Here is a 22,275-nt window from a genome sequence, read left to right as displayed (position 1 = left end):
TATTCAACATCTTTTTTAGTCACAACTGAAAAGTCTCCTAATTCAATGTCTCTGAGAGTATTAGGAAAAAAAAAGTACATTTTTAAGACTAGAGCAAAGAAGCCTAGCTTTTAATACAGAATGAATTCCTCCTTTTAAAAGAGAATGAATTCCTCCAAATCCCATACAAGAAAATGACCTAAATAATACATTTTTATTAAATTCTGAAGATTTCTCCAAAGAAATCTTGCAAACGCAAGTACAATGTAATTTTAGAACTAATGTGGAAAAGTAACAGTGCGAGAACAATCCTCCCACATGCTCCCCACGCGCACACAAAAAAGGCAGAGATGTATTATAAGAATGTTATCTATTGAAACAGGATTTCACTTATCACTTGAAAACATCACAAAAGTAGAATGAATCAGGTATCTCTTAACTTTCTAAGCAACTGTTCTGCTTTGAATAACATTTTCTGCAGGACAGAGCGCGTCCTGCGAAGCTGCAAGTTCCTGTCAGCTGGACCTGGGGTGCATTGAAAGACGCACGAACCTAACGGGAGAGCACCAGCATTCGGGCCAGGTGGAGGAGGAGGCCTACATAAGAGGAACATGGTGGTCGCAGAGTCACTTCTACATGTCTATATGAAAAATACCGAAGGTGGTCTGTCAGGGATACAGGAGGTCAAGGGCAAAGACAGTGGGGGCTTGGGCAGAAGCACACCTGAATGAGGAAATGAATGAAAAGTATCTCCAGAGACCACAAAAAGACTTTCTTTCTTCTCCTTCTCAAAGCGAGTGGTCATTTCTTCCTGAGATGCCTCTTCATCTTCCCTTTCTTCATGAAGCCTTTTCATTCTTTCCATTAAGGCCTCTAGCTCGCTTAGAGAATCTACAATCTGGAGCCAGGAAAGATCATGTTGGGTGTTATTAAGAATTATTCTAGTACATGTCTCTGTCTCCCAATGTCACCTTACTATGTACAGTGGCACGGGCACAGTTTAGGTGGGTTTTAACTCCAAAGGGAATCAAATGACAGATTTCAGACATTTTCAGAAGTATGATGTTTCTGCTTCAGTTGCAAACACAGAAAATTGATAAGTATAGATATATTTAATCTAGAATTCTAGCATTTGGCATATATTATAGTTTATTTTAAAAAATGAGGCAGCCTTATGATTTGTAATAATATCTATTTGCTTTAAAAGCCTCTTAAGACAATTCAGAACTTCGTGTACAGGTTGCATTTTTACAGTAAGAAAAACTGTACAAAAATATTTCAAGTATATGATATCCTGTAGAGTCCGACCATGATTTCTTTCTAGACATTTTTAACATTGGGAAATTTAAAGGCAAAATAGTAAAGAAAAACAAAGTTCAGAAAACTGACCCCGAAGTTGCTGCCTGTAAGGGATGCGTTCTCTATGCTGTTGTCATTAGCGAGATCGCAAACACAGAAATTGTTGACTGATATTAGCCTGAATCCGTTGGAGATTTCTGGATCTCTCTCTGGATTGATGCCACTACCAAAAACAAAGCTTGCCAAAGCATGATAATGTGCCAGCAGGACCACAGCATGTACCAGTTCGGGCAGAGACCAATTATTTTCTCCAGTTTTGACAAGTTTCTGAAACGAGAAAAGCAAATCAGAGTAAAAATGAAAATCACAGAATGCTACAAAGCAATTTTGGAAAGCATGAAAAATCCGCCAGTTTTATGCCCATTTATAGTAATCAAACATAAAACTCCCTTTTGAAAATGTTTCACATAATAAAGATATGGCTTTGGCCAAACAATACTGCATTAAACTGTCAAACCTAACAATAGAATTCTGTGGCAGATTCTTCTAAATCCCTTATACGCTCAATGGAACTTCTGCCTCCAAAGCACTTTTACATGTTATGTGGTTTTCATAAGATATTTCAGAGAATCAAAGAACACGGAAGCTAGAAGGGACTTTAGAGATGATCTTGCAAAACCATTCATTTTAAGGTTTTTAGGTAAAGACTCTTCCCTTAAAAGTCACACAAAAAAACCCAATTCAGTAAGGCAACTTTGTTAGTCGTCTTTTAGATATCTTTCCTGATGGAGAAAGAGCCTATGGCAGATGATAGAAACCATACCTCACCTTTGAATAAGAACTTCAAAAGTTTCAGAGCACTGTTTCGTATGTTATTTTACTTCATCCTCCAGCTGAATGATGGAATCACAAGTGAAGCCATTAAAAACAGTGATGCTTCCATCCCCATTTTCTCCGAGAGCCAATTCCATCTGGCAATCCACTGGGGATTCTTTCCCATCAGTGTTCTTGCTCTCTTGCTTGGGGTACATGTCTGTGTCCTGCTGCTCCCCACGAACCTAAACTTTTATTTAATTTTGCTCACTTCACAGCCAACCCCCCACCAAAACCTCTTTTGCTTTACTCTCCATTAACCACACGCACACACACTCACACACACACGCTCACTCACACACACACTCACACACAATGAAATTTAATATATTACCAAAAGCTCAGGAAAAAGGAAAAATTAATCACAACCTACCATCCTAATATAGTTTTTATGTATTTTATTTTATTTTAGTAAGCATAATTATGTCATCAGAGGATACCTCTATTTTGGGGGGCCTCACATTTTGACATGTTCAATTTTCACGAGGCTCCACGGTCTTACTTAACGTTAAGCGTGGGCCATCTATCGCATGGCAGTGGAAATATGGAACTACTTCTCCATCTTCGAATACCCTGTCAGATCCTCCAATTGCTTCTATTTTTTTGTGTACCTGTTATTATAAATAGCATCTTCATGCTACAGCTGTGTTCATATTCTAGAAACAACTCCCAATAGGACTTTTAGGGCAATTATGATGTGAAGACTTTTGCTAATGCTGCCAAAGAGACTTCCAAAAGGATTGGTAGAATTTACAATGCCTTTGTCAGTCTTCTCCAAGAGTATTAAACCTGAGAGGACAGACAGCCAACACTCATCACCTCGAAATTCGCATCTCACATTCATTTCTGTATCTTTAGTTCATTAGAGCCTGCTTTTTGAAGCAAGCTCCAGCAGCTACTTTCACTAAGGGCACATATGACCTCCAACAGGGCAGATCTATTTCTTTTTTAGCACGTGTCCTATTTGATCTCTGTAGATTTTATGCTTTCCTTACTTCCTCCCTTGAAATTAACCTCCCTTGCCTTCAGCACTCCCACTAATTTGTTTTGCACCCTGTCTACCCTGCGATGCCTGTCTCCCCATCTCCCTCCCAGCCCCCTTCTTCTCCTGCTTGCTTCTGAAATGCTCTCTTCTACCCATGATCTCCTTTCCTTGTGCAGTATCTCCCCGGAAGGATCGGCCATTCATTCAACTTGATCTTAGTTTATCTGTAAATAACTGTCTGATTTTATTTCTAATCTACCCTTTATCTTGAGTCACAGACCTGTGTTTCCTTCGGTAACTGGACATCACTAAACGGATGTCACAATCTTCCATTCTCCGGGCTGCGTGTATGCCGTCCCGCCCATGGCACTGCCTCTTGCCCGGTCAGGAAGGTAGAAACCTTACTGATTCTCCTGTCTCACCCACCCCCTCCACCCTCACACTCTATGAGCCAGCAAGCCCTGCTTTTTCTCATGCAGACTGCTTACATACAGTCTGATCGCTCCTCTTTATCTCTCCAGGGCTTAAAAAAAGTCATCTCTCAAGTGGACTGCAGCAATGGCTTTATGACTGGCTCCCCTGTGTCTAGCCTGTACCATTTGTGATTTGTCTTCTGCACCACCACATACACTCATATTACAACTCAGCTCAAGAACCTTTAATGGTTCTTCATTCTTTATCCTAGGGATTCCCTAGGATCAACATTTTCTGATCACATATACTTCTGACAGTGCCAGTTGGAGGGGCCCAACCCCTGAGAGCACGTACATTTACGTATAAATTAAGACATACTAAAAAAAAATACTCATAAAGTACATTTTATATAGTTATAAAAATATACTGTACTACTAATATTGTAAAATATACAAATAGAGGAACTGATTAAGGAGAGAATACATGCGCACACATGCGTGCATATACACGATTTGCTAACATTTTGAAGAACTGCCTTGTGTACCCCTGAGGTGACATAACATGACTCTGGAGAACACAGCTTTCTAAGGATAGGACATAAATTCTTTAGTACAGTATCTGCCGTGTCATAACAACATGCTCTCAATTCTTCCCATCTCTTACCCCCACCTCACATAACCTGCCCTTGATTCAGTCACCCAAAGCTATTGGCTACTTTCCCAACATAAAATGTTTCCATTGTCTGTCTGGAATACCTTCTGCTACCTGAAAATTCCCACTTACTCTTCAAGACCTGTCTCAAATGTTACCTCTTTCATGCAACTTCCTGGTCCCATTCTTTTTATTCATACCTTCATACACTACGGTGCGGTGATCATCGTCATTACCTCTCTTTCTTTCTTCCCCTAGATTCCAAGCATGGGTAAGGGCAGGGTCTCCCTTTTTAGACCCACCAAACCACAGGGCACCAAGTTATTAACATATGACATAAAAATAATGATTACTTCTATCTAAGTTACACGTTATCAAATCAGAACATAAACTTCAGGACAGCATTATGTTTTCACGTGTTCCCAGACAGATATTCAAAAGCTACGAGTATAAAGAATAACCGAAGCTCCGCTTGGCTTAACTGGGGAAATAATTAACAAAAATGTAGTCTAATAAGAGTATCAAAAAAACCAAGAACATTTATATACATTAGAAGCAGAGATTTTAAATACCTAAGACTTCTCTGATAGTAATTTCGATGACAGCTGCTAGATACTGAATAGTTACCAAATGCCAAGCACAGTGCCGGGATATTGCATAATGGCCTCACTGAAGCTCCTTTCTGCTACCAAGTGCTCTAGTCAATTGCAACTCTGTTTCTCCTCTAAGCTGGCGGGTCCACGGAGCATTTCAGTGTTCACACCACTTGGCAAATCACTTTGTATTTGCAAAACTGTATCTTGCAAATCTCAAAATTATGAAATGTTAAGAACCAGAAAAGGGTTTAGAACTCATTTAATCCAGGCCCCTCATTTTACAGATGGGGGAACTGAGGCCCACAGAAGTGAATTCACTAAAGGTCACAAACACGTGAGAACCCAGGTATCCTAAACTGCCAGTTTATTTTCTTTGTTCCACCTCCTGCCTGAAAACAGAAATCAACTTTTCTCTTCGCCACTCACTAAAGTACCCATAGAGCTAATTACTGATTACCTAAGGAGGCATATTCATCTGCACCTAAATTACAGACTTTCTACGTTTATCTCTTCTACATGCTGATATACTATGTTTAAATTTCTAATATGCAAGTATTTAAAACTAAGTCTTAAGCAAAAACAAAAACAAAAAAAACCCAAAACCAAACAAACAAAAGAACCCAAAACAAAAAAGCTCTTAGTTAGAATCATTAGTAAACCTTCTGACAACCCAGCACTTGGTACCTGAATGTGCTCTTTCGTGATGAGCCAGGGTCGGTGTGCTAGCAGCTTATTTATTTCATTAAGATTCTTCAGTCTTTGTGGTACGTATTCCAAGCCATTCAACCACTCTGCAATCCCTCCTGTCTTTAAAAATTCATCCACATGCATGTTTATTAAGTAAGAACACTGATGTCTAGCTGCAGCCTAAAACACAAAAAGAGTTCGGTGACAGAACCATCATGGTAAAAGTCTTAGTCTACTATTTCTAAACAAATCATTTATTTGGCATTTAATAATTTTAACACCAGTAAATTCTTTTCTCACAGATTCCTCTGCCTTCTAAAACTTCTATCACAATACTGCCATAGATTCCTGACTCAATACACGTGGCTGGTATCTGTATAAGCAAACACTTGTCACATGAAGGCAATTCCTTCCTCACCCAGAAGCTGGCACAGATCAACCTAGAATCCACTTTTCCAGCTGTGTCAAGAAAATACATGTCCGTTTCATTATGGTAAGTGATATAAACTACATTCCACCTGAGACACAGTAAAAGCTCACTAACTTGTATTCTCCCCACTCAAGAAGGCAGGCTAATTTGGCCGTCTCTCTTACCCCGGCAAGATAACTCTGATTTCAGAATTATCTGTGCACATCAGCCCTACTGAGATAAGACTAAAGCCGGAGGACACCGTTCCTTCCTATGCAGTCAAAACCGCCAACCTGGGAAATCCATGCAAAGCAGACTTTTCACGGCTCTCTTCCCCAGGACTGCCTCTCAGCGAAATAGCACTGTTTGCTCGTTCTGTTTTCTGTATCTTGTTTATCTCTTAGTTTGTGATCGTTCTAAGTCTGCCTTCGGCCTGACTGTCGTCAACACTGTAAGCGGGAATTACAGTCTCGGGCGTGTTCATCAGTCGACAGAACACAGAACGCTGCCTTTCTCTTGTTTAAAACCGCAGGGAGTGCATAAACAGGATCATCACGTTAAACTAGCCTGCTAACTCCCCAGCTGTTCTACACTCTCAACACATGGCACTTGGGCCATGTCCCTCCTCTTTTTCTCCACTAACAGTCCAACTGTAACACTGTTTCTTTCTATCCTTCTCGCTCCTGCTGCCTACCATCCCGATTTATAATTCTCTCCCCACCCCCAGCGAAACATTAACTAGTTTGTACCAAGTACGATACTTGGCAGTGTTATCATCCATTTAAGAATTCTCTCATCCAGAGTCTCCACTGGTGCTGATACTTTCCTCTTCTTTGGCCAAATTAGTGATGCACTTCACGTATTAAACGGCCAAACAAGAGGTCACAACCAACCTGTTTCATATTCATAATAAAAACAAGGTGCCAGTAGCAAACCCCAAACTTGTGGGATATTAGGGCTATCGCTTTGGACCCTAGACGCATCATTAACAAGAGAAGAGACTGACACACTTAAATGAGAAATATTCAGTGCCTTAAGGAATTTGAAAGCAGTCAAAGTGTATCCAAGAGACAGTGTCCGAAAAGCCACGGGCTTCTTCAATTCTTAGTTCTACAAAATGATACGCAGCTCTACACACACGAACACACACACACTAGAAGGGCGGAGAAGGAGCGCGCGAGGACGACGTCCCGCGAATCAGGAGACGGGGAACCCAGCGCACCATTATTGCGATGTAGTGCCGGTGCGGCAGAGGAAGGGGGCCGTCCATGCGCAGCATGTAGAACTGGCTCCGCAGGAAAGACTCCAGGTACTGAGCGTGCAAACTCATGACCTGTGTGATGTTGTCCAGGCGACCGGATGTAGAGTATTCTTCCACGAGAAAGTTAGTACGTTCATCCACTGTGTTTGCTTGGACAACCTAAACAGTCAAGAAACGCACAAAATGATTGCCGAGAACTAACGTATCTTTCGTTGACCGAAATTATGCCACCATCGAAGCAAATGAATGTTCTTTTCGTATGAACAGACACTGAAATTACGCAGTTGCTCAGGCTAGAAACAGAAATAAAAAAAAAAAAAAGCACCACTCTTTCTTGGCTCTGGGACCACCATTTATTAGACAACAAATGTCGAGTTATCAAACACTATACACACAGCTACGAGTCTGGAGAAAAGAAGCTTCCATCTGCTGCACCAGGCACATAAGGCAAAATTTTCAGGGCCCACTTGCCTGGCCGTTATTACACCAATTCGTGGTGGGGCGAAAGCAGTGGCGTTTGGTTCATGTATTTACAATTTTATCGCAACGGCCCACGAAGATACTTAATCACATAATCTTAAGGCAAATATTTTCGGTCTGATCTTTTGCTTGTTTTCGTTCAACATTAAATAAAAAGCTTTCTGAAGTTCTTTTAGGGACAAAGGAAAATATGATAATCTGTAGAAAGTGTTCATTGGAAAAATTAGTAAGGACACTAGAATATGGTCATTCCTATTTTCAGCCTATTGTTATTAATGACTACAAACAAGGTTAGTTATTAAAATGGACGTCCTCCATCCCAGGGAATCAAAAGAGCTTTCTCAAGAATAGATGAGTCCATATAGCTTTATACACAATGACAGCTTGGGCATCACACCAAGAATTGGCTCTGAAGGTGCTAAGAGCTTATCAGCACCTTGTAGAAGAGAGCTGGCTCTGTGGGAATCAATGGACATGAGATGAATATTTCTCTGATTGGTTCATTACTTACTGATACTTTAGAATTAGAATTCCAGACTTAAGAATGTTTTCCCCACTTTAGATTCAGAATGCAATTCGAGCTCATGCATCGAGTTAACAGCACAGCCTGGTCTAGAATCCAGATTTTCTGAAGTCCAGGCTAATGGTCTTTCTAAAGACCCATACTGCTATCAGAAACTCTGTTTACTCTTTAGGGCTGGCTTCACAGTCTCTTCTGAAAAAATAAGTACAAATTACACAAAGGCACTAATGACTGAGGAAAATGTAATCCCAAAGGAAATACAATGTTTGAAAAGTGTGAACTGTGAGGAAATGTTAATTACAATGGTGTAAAAAAGCAATTTCAGTTCAGCTAGTTAAAAAGCCACATACACTTTCATTTGCCCATTTCCCCACATTTTGTCAACTACAGGGACCAAGTGATGTGAACAGCAGTAAGATCTGGGTCAACCACGTGTCATTAAAAAGAGATTTGTTGGTTTGGTTTTGTTTTCCCCAGCAGTTTCTTTTGTTTAACTGATGCGGAAGACATTAGTAGATGCAAGAGGTCCTGAAAACAGTGGTGGCTTCTGCAAACCAGATGACCTTCAGATACACAGCGTGAACATAGCTGTTTCTGGAAGTCTTTATGTATATGAGGCAATCAATCCGCCAAGAGCGGCCCCTACCCTGTCTGAGGAAAATGGGCATCGGCACAGCTGTCTTTCTAATGACTGGTCACTACCAAGATCAGCTAGAGATGCCGAGTTCTCCAAACATTACTGTTAACTTTCCTTTAACCTTTCCATTCAAACGGTAAGGTCACTAAAAAAGCAAAATGAAGATGAAGAAAAACTGACACTGGCCATGACCTGGTAGACATTCTTCAAATTCTATTCTTCCCTTCTGTTCAGAAAATGCCCCGCAGATAAGAGCTGCTCTGTAAACAATCTTTTTTGACTACTTTAAGAGCAGTATAGGAATGACGCTGATGCTCTAAGATGAATGTCTCTGCAGTAAATAGTCAATCAGCATATACAATCATATTCAGTAAGTTAATAACTCCTTCAAGCAGAGAAAAACTCCTCAATCAGGGGTTCTTAAACTTTTCTTAGCTCAAGTTTCTATCTGAGAGGCACCTAGGAATCTAGGAAGTCCTGCACATTGCTATGATCTTTCATAGAGATGTATATCCACAAAACAGGCACAAATCTTCTATTGGTTATAATTTCCTTTGCATTATGTTTTACAACCTCTCTTTCTTGCATTTACCATCTTGACTCCCCACCTTCACCAAAGGTACAGATTATACAGATTATATTGACATTCCGCCCGGAGACTTAGAACCAAAACAAAAGAGTAATTGCTAATGATGTAACAGCATGTTTTGTTTAATAGGTTTAGTTGGGAAACTCATATTTTCATTTCAAAATATTTATTTTCTTAACATTTATATAGCCTATACTCACCATGAAATGGTGGCTATTTAAAAACCCAAAAACCTTCAAGTTAATATTAAACTTAATTAAAAAAAAAAACTTCATTACTGTTAGCAGCTTTGTTCAGAAAAGTTATATTTGAAATCAAATAGGGTGAAATTTAATTTTTCTAACCGCAAAGGACAACTAACTCTAAAATAAAAAGGCAGATTCTTATACACATAAACTTGTAAGTGACATTCAAAAAGAAATATCTCTGTGGTTCTCTGACATATAAATAAGAAACAAGAGCAAAACACAGGTTTACTTCCATATTAAAAATGGAGAGGGGAGCCTGGGTGACTCATTCGGTTGAGCGTCCACCTCTTAATCTTGGCTCAGGTCATGATCTCACAGTTAGTGAGATCGAGCCTCATGTCGGGCTCTGTGCTGACAGTGTGGAGCCTGCTTAGGATTCTCTCTATCTGCCCCTCCCCTCCCCGCAAAATAAATAAACTTAAAGAAATATTTTAAAAAATGGAAATATTCTTTGATATAATGAAGTTGCTTTTTTGTGAGTCACACTTAATGTATTTTAACACAGATAAACTTACTTCCTTCTCTGGAATAAAGGCACTTGGTCCTCTTGTCAAGGGTTGAGACACTCTGATTCTTTTATCCTGTTTTTAAAAGAAAAGTTTTATGTATTAATGATGACTTTCTAAGGAAAGTTAAATTGGTACAGATTTATTGCTGAGGTACTCAACCAAATTGAATAAATAAATAGAATTATATAAAATCAAAATAAAGTTTAAATCTCAGATCCCAGAAAATCCAGCAATCGCACTACTGGGTATTTACCCAGAGAATACAAGAACACTAATTCAAAGGGATGCACGCATCCCTATGTTTATAGCACCATTACTTACAATAGCCAAGATATGGAAGCAGCCCCAGTGTCCATCCATTGATGGATGGACAAAAAAGAAGTGAGATATTTTACTGTGTGTATGTATATATATGTATACATACACACAGTGGAATATCATTCAGCCATAAAAAAGAACGAAGTCTTGGGCGCCTGGGTGGCGCAGTCGGTTAAGCGTCCGACTTCAGCCAGGTCACGATCTCGCGGTCGGGGAGTTCGAGCCCCGCGTCGGGCTCTGGGCTGATGGCTCAGAGCCTGGAGCCTGTTTCCGATTCTGTGTCTCTCTCTCTCTGCCCCTCCCCCGTTCATGCTCTGTCTCTCTCTGTCCCCCCCCCCAAAAAAAAAGAACGAAGTCTTGGGGCACCAGGGTGGCTCAGTCGGTTGAGTGTCCGACTTCGGCTCAGGTCATGATCTCGCGGTTAGTGAGTTTGAGCCCCACATCGGGCTCTGTGCTGACAGCTCAGAGCCTGGAGCCTGCTTCGGATTCTGTGCCTCCCTCTCTCTCTGCCCCACCCCTGCTTGTGCTCTGTCTCTCTCTGTCTTTCAAAAAATGAATAAACATTAAAAAAAAATTGAAAAAGAACGAAGTCTTGCCATTTGCAACAACATGAATGTACCTAGAGAGTATAAATAAATCAGAGAAAGACAAATAGCATAAGATTTCACTCATATGTGGAATTTAAGAAACAAAACAAACATACAAGGGGGAAAAATAAGAGAGAGACAAAACAAGAAACACTCTTAACTGCAGAGGACAAACCAATGGTTGCCAGAGGGGAGTGGGGGAGGGGGATGGGTGAAACAGGTGATGGGGATTAAGGAGTGCACTTGAGACAAGCTCTGGGTGATGTAACTGAAGTGCTGAATCGCTACAGTGTATACCTGAAGCTAAGAGGAAAACCGTGTTTAACTAACTGGAATCAAAATAAAACTTAAAAACAAAAACAGATAATGGGGCAAGCTCCTATCCCAGCGCGGGATACACAGTAGGCTTCTAAATTTCATTTCCCTTGGTCATATTCTGTAGCACCAGAGATTTTTAGCCCGTTTTTGACATGACTGAAAATGGTCGGCCTCCCGAATAAAATCGTATCTGATATTATACTAGCGGACTGTTACACCTCAATCTGAGCTACAACGAAAGGTGGAATTCAGAGGATTGCTTGCGACTCCTCAGAGCAATGACCTGACCTGTGGGGGTTTTTCCTGAATAAGGCAGGAATAAACATGCCCAAGATAAAGTTGTGAAGCTTTAAGAAAAAATGTGAAACATGGAGAAGTGGAGCTTCACTTAATCCAAGAAACGGAGAGCACAGTGATGCTTAGCGCAACTCTTGCTACACTGAGAAGGAACTGGTAGACCGCCAATGGTGTGTCTGAGGGTTAGAGGTTTTCAAGTTAGAAAATTTTTGTTAAGAAATTTTTAATTAAAAATATATTTGGTATCCCTATTTAAGTGTGATAGCCACAAAGCCAGAAATATTTCAATCAGGTAATAATAACTTCTCTGCAGGCATGTTGAAGAGCAGAAATGGTCAGAGGGAGGCTCTCAAGTCTTTGAAGTCCTTCTTAGCCAGAAGGAGAGAGAGGAGAGCCACTTAATTTTCTATAATAAAAGCAATATTCTAAAGTTCTAAAAAAGAAGCCCTATGAAACCGTAACACAAAACTAGGGACTATGCTTACCCCACACACAAAAATTGTCTCAATATGGATTAAAGACTTGAATGGAGGGGTGCCCACTCTTGATTTTGACTCAGGTCATGATCCCAGGGTCGGGGGATCGAGCTCAGCGTTGGGCTCCCTCTTTCTCTGCCCCTCCCCACCTGCATGAGCATTCTCGCTCTCTCAAAAATGAATAATAAACTTAAAAAAAATTAAAAATAGAACTACCATATGATCTAGCCATCCTACTGCTAGGAACTTATCTGAAGAAAATGAAAACACTAATTTGGAAAGATATAAATACACCTGTATGTTTATTGCAGCATTATTTACAATAATCAAGACATGGAAATAATCTAAGTATTCATGAATGGATGAATGGATAAAGATGTAGTATACTGTATATGACAATGGAATACCTTTCAGCCATAAAAAAGAAAGGAATCTTTCCATCTGTGACGACACGAATAGACCTTGAGGACATTATGCCAAATGACAGAAGTTAGACAAAGGCAAATACTGTGTGATTTCACTACATGTGGAATCTAAATGATAAAACAAATGGACACACAAAACCAAACCAAATTCCTAGACAGAGAAAACCGATGGCTGACTCCCAGAGGGGAGAAGGGTGGAGAGGTGGCCAAAGTGGTGAGGAAGACAAAGAGGCAGCAACTTCCAGTTATAAAACAAGTAAGTCACGGGGATCGATGTGCAGCACGGCGACTACGGTCAATAATATTGCATAGCAAATTTGAAAGTTGCTAAGAAAGTAATTCTTAAAAAGTTCTCATCACAAGACCAAAAAATGTGGAACTCTGCATGGTGACAGACGGTAACTCGACTTTTGCAATGTAGGTGAGCGTCGGATCATTATGTTGTACACCTGAAACTAACACAATGTATGTCAATGTCACGGTTGACAAAGATTATAAAGACTGCGTGGGAAATCAAACATGAGAACAGAGGTCTACTGGAAACGAGTGTACTAAGTTTCAGATGCCACCAAGTCCTCCTCAGGAAACCTGTAAACTGAGGAAGCCACTCTAAACAGTTCCTTATGCAAGGATGGCAGTATCTAGTTCACGTGACCTCGTCTCCTGGTCATAGCAGACTAGACCAATCAACACAGAGGCTCATCTGCAGCCTACGGGTGCCTTGATGCAAAAGTTCTGCCCAAACCGAATTGAGGGTACTCAGCTGGACCACTAAGATCTAGAGTTGCTAGACTTGTATGAAAGGAATGCACTGTGACAGAGAGAAGAGCAACAAAATAGCACTCAGAAGCAGAGCAGAGAACACAAGAAGGAAGCATTAGAGGAGGCAACAATAGTACCTGCTTCCAAGGAGAACAGCATTAGAGTTTCTATGGAGTCACTAGAGGAAGTCAAGTCTAACCGTGGGCTCTCCTGTGTCTTTTTCTCCCTTCCTCCTGCCCCTTTCTCCCTCCGTGAGGTAGCCAGAATCTTTTTTATTCCTTACAATCAGAAAGGCTACCAAACACAAAATAGCTAATCAAATCCCTTACTTCAATCGCAGTTACAAAACAAACTGACAAAAGTAGGCGGCCAGGCATTCAATGAGTTTTTGAGAACCTAATCAGATACTGCGTCAGACTCGGGGCATACAGCGGAAGTGAAACAGAAAGGGTCCCTGCCCTCATGAGCCTGGCACACGATCCCCATCAATTTTCGGAATCGTATCAGAATAGATACATTGAGTAATGATCACCTAAACCTGCTCAAGTTTCAGAAAGGCATTTAAGCTGTATTTATCAAGTAATGATAAGCATATCACAGCCTACTGGTCAAATACACTAGAGGACTCCATGTAAAAAGGAGTGATTTAGAATTTCTAATATTGGTATTTCCGGTCTACATCAACCACAATCTAGTTTTACCCAGAAAAATAATTTAAAAGAAAATAACAGCTTTCTTCCCTCTGCTAGCCTCTGTAAGTTATAGCGAACAAAATTTCAAATATTCTCTTTATAGTACAGCCTAATGCAGTCATACATGAAAAGTAATTTCCTTGATGACTAATCATTTCAAATGAAAAAAGCAGCTAAGAGACTGTGAGGACCAATCACAGGTGTGAGGAGGAAAATGCCAATGGGGAGATGAGTGGAGGTTTTTATGTCCTTTAGAAATAATAAATAAAATTCAAAGAAAATATAGGGAAGGAAAAAATAAACTAAAAGTGTACAAAGGGACTGTGGGAGACAAAGAATGATTTACTACCAATATGACTGATTTCTAAAAATCACTATGTAATTCAGTTAATAAATCAGGTCATGATTTCAGGGTTCGTAGGACTGAGCCCCACAACTGGCTCTGCGCTCGCAAGGCAGAGCCTGCTTGGGATTCTCTCCCCCCACTCTGCCCCTCCCCTGCTCACGCTCTCCCTCTTTGTGTGTCAGAAATAAAGAAACTTTATATAACAACAACAAGCATCCAGGACTGATTTCCTACCTCATTCATACCCCGATTAACTTTTCTGAAGTCCCTAGACCTGTGTTGCCTTGTAAGGTAGCCATCAGCCACATGTGACTACATCTAGATTAATTAAAGCTAAATAAAGTTAAAAGTACAGTTCCTCAGTCACACTAGTCACACTTCACACACTCACCAGCCACATGCGCCCATGGCTACTGCAAAGGACAGTGCAGACATTCCCGTGTGCCAAGGCAGAAGGTTCTGCCAGACAGCACCGCTCTAGACTCTTCATTTACTTTTTTAAAATCACATCTTAGGCATTTTTAATGCCTTTTTGACACGAGAAATGATTTCTCTGCTGAGCTATCAGTTTGATGATCACACCTCCTCAATCCCATAACCAAGCATCTTAACGTAATTGCAGAAATGCTCTCAAATTAAGAGTGAATCCAGAGAAGGACAATTCAGGAAAAACACACAAAATCGGCCCGTTCCAAGAATCGTTATCTACGTTTCTGTTGGTATTACAGATCGTCTCCAGAAAAATAAAAACTGTTTCTCCCTTTCAAAAAATTATGCTAAGAAACACATAAGACCTACCCTCAGGACAAGTCAGGTAGTACGGTACAGTATTGTTAACTGTTAAGTACAATGTTATACAACAGATGTCTAGGACTTTTTCTCTTGCATAACTGAAATTTTATACCCACTGAACAACAACTCTGCTTTTCCCTCCCCCCCCCCCCCACCAGCCCTTGGCAACCACTACTTTTGTGGTTTTCACACAAACGTGCTCTTCAGATCCCAGCTGAGATGCTCCTTACACAATGGCCAGTTTTCTTGCCTCCTTGCATGATTCAGATGTGTCTCCTGTGCAATTCTACCCCTGGTTGCTTCCATAACGCCGGACCACCTGATCTACCTAGTCTTTGACCATTTTTACACTTTTCCTAGACATCCTCTGCCTTTGTTTCATGAATAGTCGTTCTCTCAAGTGAGTATTTTCTTCCAGGGCTTCCATCTTCCTTACATAAAACCACATTTACTGAATGGTGTGACAGTCACTGTCCTGGGGAGAGGAGGGTGGAGAGAAAAGGGCAGGTGAATGAAAATGAGCAAGCCATGCAATGGACTCCTTGTATCTGGCTCTTCTCTGCCCTTCAGTCTGGCTTTGGGGCGTTTTGATTGGCCTGTGATATCACCTGTTTGTACTCTTTGCACCTTAAAACCAAGCTTAAAACTAACCTTCTATCCCAGAGCCACTGTCCCGTCTCACCTTCCTGTCTGAGTTATGAAATCACTGCCACGCACCAGTAGCCCTGGTTCCGATTCAGAGTTCTCTTTGACTCTGCATCCTACGAGTCTGCGTTCAAACACTCGACAAATCCTGTAACTGCCTTTTCCCAACTAAAGCTTTAAGTCATCCTCTCCACAGATCCTCCCCAGCCATAGGAGTTGAGAAATATTTTCCTCTCACAAATAAGAATAATTTTCACTTTGAGGTCTTTCTTAGCTTTCCCTCTTTTCGGGAGGCTTTGAGAACATAACACACACAAAAATGCAAAGCACCTGGGGGGCTCAGCCGGTTAAGCATCTGACTCTTGATTTCAGGTCAGGTCATGATCTCACAGTTCATGAGTTCGGGCCCCGCGTCCAGCCCCAGGTCCAGCCTGGCGTCAAGCCCCACACTGATACTACCAGCATGGAGCCTGCTTGGGATTTTCTCTCTCAAAAATAAACATTTAAAAAAAATGCAAAGCACAATACAAAATAAGGTCTTAGTTTTATTTTTCTTCTGCCAATTTTCCCTAATGCAAAACAAAACAAAACACCCAAACTAGAAGAGCTATATTTTCTCAACAGATGCTGCTCTAATTCAAGAATTCAAGGGTTGTTCTAGAAGTGAAAGTCACCTGCAGCTGCATTAGTTTTGAGAAGAATAGTGCCATATTTTCCTCTTTCTAAGTATAAAACTAATATCTTATTCTGCAGAAACAAATGGTTTTGTTCGTACTAGCGACTCTTGCACAATGGCCTTGTTTTATTCCTACAAACATCTAAAATCCCAGGGCGCCGGTCTGGCTCAGTTGGTAGAGCATGTGACTCTTGATCTTTGGGGTTGTGGGTTCAAGCCCCACGTTGGGTTTAGAAAAATAAAAAAATGTAAAGACATCTAAAATCCCAAAATTAGCCCTTAAGGTTTTTGAAGCTACACTGTCCATTACAGTAGCCACTAGTCACAATGTGGCAATTGAAATTTAAGTTAACATTAAATAAAGTTAAAAATTTGGTGCCTTAATTACACTTGTCATGTCTGATGGTGTGCAATAGTCACATGTTGCTAATGAGTGTCATGCTGTATACAATGCCAATCTAGACTTTTCAAATCATCGCCAAAGGGTCTATGGTACAGCATTGCTCCATAACATCAATCAGTCCTGACTTTAGCAACTGGGATGTTGCAAAAATACAGAATGGTTAAAATTTCAGGGATGAATATAAGCATAATAAACATGTATCACGTATTACAGTCACTTTATGGAAATCAAATCAAAGTTAATTTGCATATTAAAACTGGAAATCCAACAAATTAAGTGTAATGGCAGAAAAGCCGGAAGATCCCATTCTTTGGAGTCTTAATCTGATGACAATGTTCAGATTATTAATGAAAAAGAAGAAAGTCTCTAAAATGTTGAGTTTAGTGTTAAAAAATCAAAGGGTATAGAAAATTTCAAGAAACTTTAGACAACAGTAAATGTAATTGTGCTTTGTTTTCAAATGTCCTCGCAGTCACAGGATTTGTTTACATTTTTTTCCCACAAAACTCTGTAATTTCAATCAAGAAAAAAAATAGTTAAAGGAACTGATATTCTGTCAGTTCTATGTGTTTTAAGATTGTTTTACAAGGGTTTTAAGGTCAAGAATGCTACCATAAGGAAAGTTTCTTTTTTTCAGATATGTCATTATAGCTGAAAGAAATTGTGCTTGAAATTCATCAGCAGAGATTATGCTTATTAAGTAATAATCTGCTAGAAAACACTGAAAGGATGAAGATTAATTATATTTAGAAAGTTGCTTCCTTTGACAGGCAACAGCCAAGCAGTTTACCAGATAACTTTATATAAATTAATCCCAATAGGAAATTAAGATACTTGGAAGTTAGGAATTCCTAAAATTATGAGTTTTTAGAGGTAATCAACAAATTACTTGGCTCTAAAAAGCTGACTGCTCAGCGGAATTAATTTCTGCACTTCCTGCTCCTAAATACTTTTAATTAAATTTTTACCCATCTCACCAGTTTACAATGGAAAAGCAAAACACATACACCTTCTATTTATTAAAATGTAAAAACCGCTTATGAATTTATCTCTACAGGACAGAAAAATACTGAGTAATATGTACAATTAAGTTTTTACATAGAGACACTTACAAGAAGAAGTTTTTTTTTTTCTTTTTATATCTTCAACATATAAAAATTATGGCAAGAACACCTGAGTGGTTCAGTCGATTAAGCGTCTGACTCTTGATCTTGGCTCAGGTCATGATCTCACAGTCTGTGAGATCGAGCCCCACATCAGGCTCACACTGACAGCCAGAGTCTGCTAGGGATTCTGTCTCCCTCTCTCTCTGCCCTCCCTTGTTCTCTCTCTCTCTCTCTCAAAATAAATAAATAAACTTAATAAAAATTTTTAAAAATGATGGCAAAACAGAGATTTGACTCTACGGAGCATACTAATCCCACAGTTTTTTTTTTCAACGTTTATTTATTTTTGGGACAGAGAGAGACAGAGCATGAACGGGGGAGGGGCAGAGAGAGAGGGAGACACAGAATCGGAAACAGGCTCCAGGCTCTGAGCCATCAGCCCAGAGCCTGACGCGGGGCTCGAACTCACGGACCGCGAGATCGTGACCTGGCTGAAGTCGGACGCTTAACCGACTGCGCCACCCAGGCGCCCCTAATCCCACAGTTTTAAAAGATATCCTGAGAAGACAGTTTTATAGCTTCAACATTCTTTTTTTTTTTTTTTAACACATGACGGTGACAAAACATCTGACATATGAAACACATGCCCCAAACAGAGTTTTAAAGTGTGAGTATAAGAAAGCCAACTGCAATTATCAACACGAATAGTACATTTCGGTTGTTGAATCTCCTTTTTTTTCAGACGTTTCACTTTGGCACAAACCACTGCAAAAAGGGCAGAGATGGACAGGTGGCTCTATGCTATGAAATAATGCTGATGCCATTTTTTTATTCCTTGGCAGACAATTTCAGGAATAATGGCTGGCTTTATAAAAATTGATGACATTACATATTTCAGAGGAAAAGGGCAAATGGAGAGGAACAGAGATATAAACTCTCTCTATCCATACCTTAATGAGAAAAGAACAGGCTTCACGATGAACTACAACAGAGGTAATTTTACGGTAAATTCACATTTAAATTTCTGTAATGACCTGGAATATACCTTATGTTCCCACCACCCCAAAATGGCCTAAAAGACAATTTAACAAAATTGTGACTTCTCCTACACTAGATTATAATTACGTATTAGCCTGCCTGATATTATAATAATGGAGATCTAAGGTTATTTTGTGAGAAAAGATATGAAAGCAGAAAATGGCAATTGTACCCAGGGGGAAATGTCACCAACATCTCTCCTGTTCCTTACAGTGAAGGGTGGTGCAAAGAACCACTCACTGGGCATCAGAAGCCGAGCCCGGCATCGGAGGGTGTGGCAGAAATGCACTGACACTCCAAAGAACACTTCAAATTCCCCTTCACAGGTAGGGGATCCTGCCTCATTCTCAGGGCCTGGGCCCAGGAGTGGACTCCTTTGAACTGATCTAGTAAAAGCCTATCGAGTCCTTCCTACAACAGTAGCTCCAACCCTGGGTAGAATCACCGGAAGAACAATGCAAAGACCTTGTTGACTGTGAACTTCAGCATTAACAACACATACTGATGAAAATTTTAACTTGCAATCTCATAACACTTCCACCAAAAGCAATGCACTCATCAAGTGTATTTGTTTCAGTGATGTCTTTACCTCCTCATTCCCTTACCAGGCTGCCCAGTCCAGGTGGGCTCAGAAAGTGCCTTGTTCATCTTTGAGGATTTCATCTTAATACAGTATACAGTGTGAAGGAAACGTCTCGTCCATTTCTGGAAGTTTTATGTAATCGTCATTTAAATAATAGTATTTATCAATTTCATTTTTCAAAAAAGGAGCTCCAAGAAATAACGAGACATCATGATTAAGCAACTCTCATTAAAAAAATTAAAAACCTTGGTGTGCCAAAGAAGTAGGAACCATCTGGGAAATTTGTTTTACCAACTGTGGGCCTAAAGATAGACAAACTCACCTATGGAGAAGTATCATTTGTCACTAGCAGGAATCAGTAATCATAGTTGTTGCGGTAGGTGTATTTAAGTACGCAAAGATGAATACATCTCATCCCACCAATAATTAAACATGTATATCCATAGAGCAAAGGGTAGCTACTGAGTTAAATTTGCACTGCAGGATAGCTGAATTTCTAAATGAAAAAATTTCTAAATGACTTTCTAAATGTTGGCTAGTGCAAAATCTCTTAAATTTTACTCATTAGAACACACGGTGAACACCTGTGCAAAGTGCAGGCAAGTGCTTCCATTTTCATACTGACTACGGGATAGCAAACTTGCAAAAACGAAAGGACCCACTAGCACCCTGTACAGCCACAGAGTGGCACAAATTTACAAAGGTGGAAACATTAAAAACAAATCGGAAGCTAGGATAGTCTTTAAACAGCACAAGTAATATCATACTGCTAGCTAGGTAACCCTTCAGACTGGAGTCAATCTAAAATCGTGTTCATGTCCAAGGTCACCCGAGAGGCGAGCAGCAAAGAACACACCTCCCTTTCTACGTTCCATGTAATGCCACAGAGTAGCATGAATCCATCAAGTGAGATTCACCTATAAATTGAAAGTTGGTAGTTCTAATACGGCAAGTCTTTTCTGTATTCTGTGGAATTCAGATATATTTGAACCAGCATTCCCCAAGACTCTGTCTTCCCTTTTTTATGTCTATTGAAATTCTCCCCATTCCTTGAGGTGCTAAGATCCAGCTCCAATACTGTCTCTTTTGGGCTCCCCTCCCCCCATTCCTGCCAATTCCCAAGCTCTGCTATGAATTTAAAGCTATTCTTCTTAAGATTCACAATTTTGTTTCTCTTATAGCTATTAATGTGTATCATTATCTTATTACTCCTTCAAACAATAAGCACCTTAAAGAGCATGATCGATTTCTGATGCAATATCTGTAGTATCGCGTAACACAGCAACATGAAAATAATAGCCACTCGTATATTTGTTGCACTGAACTTGGGAGACAGGAGTCTGGTACAGGCTCTTCCATCCTTTTACTCTTCTTTTAGCACGGCAAGAGCATCCTATGGACTTGAGGTCATTCTCTGTATTCTTATTGAGAAACAAGAAGTTAAACTAATAAACACAGTCCTGGATATCAATCCATTACCTTCCTCGTACCCTCTGAGTTCCCTATGTGACACTTTTTCCCACTTGTTTATTTTTTTATATTGATAAAACAAGCAATATCTGCAATTTCCTATAATCTGTAGTATTTTCTAGAAATCAGTAATAATGTTATAACATGCTGTGACACTAATCTTGAGCCACAAAGGCTCCTATATAAGTTTTTCAGCATTGAGCACTTTTTTTAAGAGATGCAGAAGTGCTGACTATGCTATTAAAATTTTGGGCTAAAGCCCAAGAAAATGAGGAGAGAGAGGCGCCTGGGTGGCTCAGTCAGTTAAGCGTCCAACTCTTGATTTAGGCTCAGGTCATGATCCCAGAGTCATGGGATTGAGCTCTGTGTGGAGCCTGCTTGATATCCTCTCTCTCTCAAAAAAAAAAAAAAAAAAAAAAAAAAAAAAAAAAAAAAGAAGAGAGAACTATTACTCTTTGTATCTGAGATAACGCAAATCTGTAATAACTACCTAACTCAATACTTCCCTATTACCATATAGACAATATACTTTTCTACCACCAATTATAGGCTCTCTCCCCAAGTTCCCCAAAAGTATTGACAAGAGCCTTACATCCCTATAAACAGTTTTTAAAGTTTGGTATTCTGTAATAATAAAAACTCTCCTTGATTTTACAAAGATTTACTATTAAAATTATGTACTCGTTAGATTCAAAGAAATTAAAATTGTGAGTTTTAGAAAGTAAGACTCCTATTAGAGACAAATACAGTTACATAATATTCTGATGGTAATCAGTATATGGTCGATAGTACAAGTCTTTTGGAGAAACAAAAAAAGTGCTGTGAATGTAGTTCCCTTGGTATATAGGGAAACATAGTCTTTTTCTTTTTAAATGTTCACTTACTGATTTGAGAGAGAGAGATAGCAAGCAAGCAGGGGAGGGGCAGAGAGAGGAGAGAGAATCCCGAGCGGGCTCTATGCTGTCAGCACCGAGTCTAACGCTGGGCTCAATCCCACAAACCATGAGATCATGACCTGAGTTGAAACTAACAGTCAGATGCTTAATCCACTGAGCCACCCAGGCGCCCCAATGGAAACACAGTTTTAAATCAAACTTCTATAACTCAGCATCTACTGACTAGGTTGTAAGAAAATCAAAAGGCCTTTACGTCACCCTACTGGAACACAAAACGCTAGGCCAGTTTCCAGATCCTTCAAGCC

The 22,275-nt window shown here is 39.9% G+C and overlaps 1 protein-coding gene across 1 annotated transcript in view; it reads right to left on the bottom strand.

Annotated features, from left to right (window-relative positions):
* SESN3 (sestrin 3) overlaps positions 1-22,275 on the bottom strand; it is a 73,672-nt gene that overhangs the window by 18,821 nt on the left and 32,576 nt on the right. The window contains exons 2-6 of the mRNA XM_023239322.2: positions 10,147-10,212; positions 7,116-7,313; positions 5,482-5,664; positions 1,369-1,605; positions 703-877 (exon numbers count right to left, since the gene is read on the bottom strand). Coding sequence (XP_023095090.1) covers positions 703-877; positions 1,369-1,605; positions 5,482-5,664; positions 7,116-7,313; positions 10,147-10,212 — 859 coding nt within the window. The remainder of the gene's footprint in view (positions 1-702; positions 878-1,368; positions 1,606-5,481; positions 5,665-7,115; positions 7,314-10,146; positions 10,213-22,275) is intronic.

The sequence above is a fragment of the Felis catus genome, chromosome D1, assembly GCF_018350175.1.
Source record: "Felis catus isolate Fca126 chromosome D1, F.catus_Fca126_mat1.0, whole genome shotgun sequence".
NCBI lineage: Eukaryota > Metazoa > Chordata > Mammalia > Carnivora > Felidae > Felis > Felis catus.
This window is presented reverse-complemented; position numbering and strand designations above follow the sequence as displayed.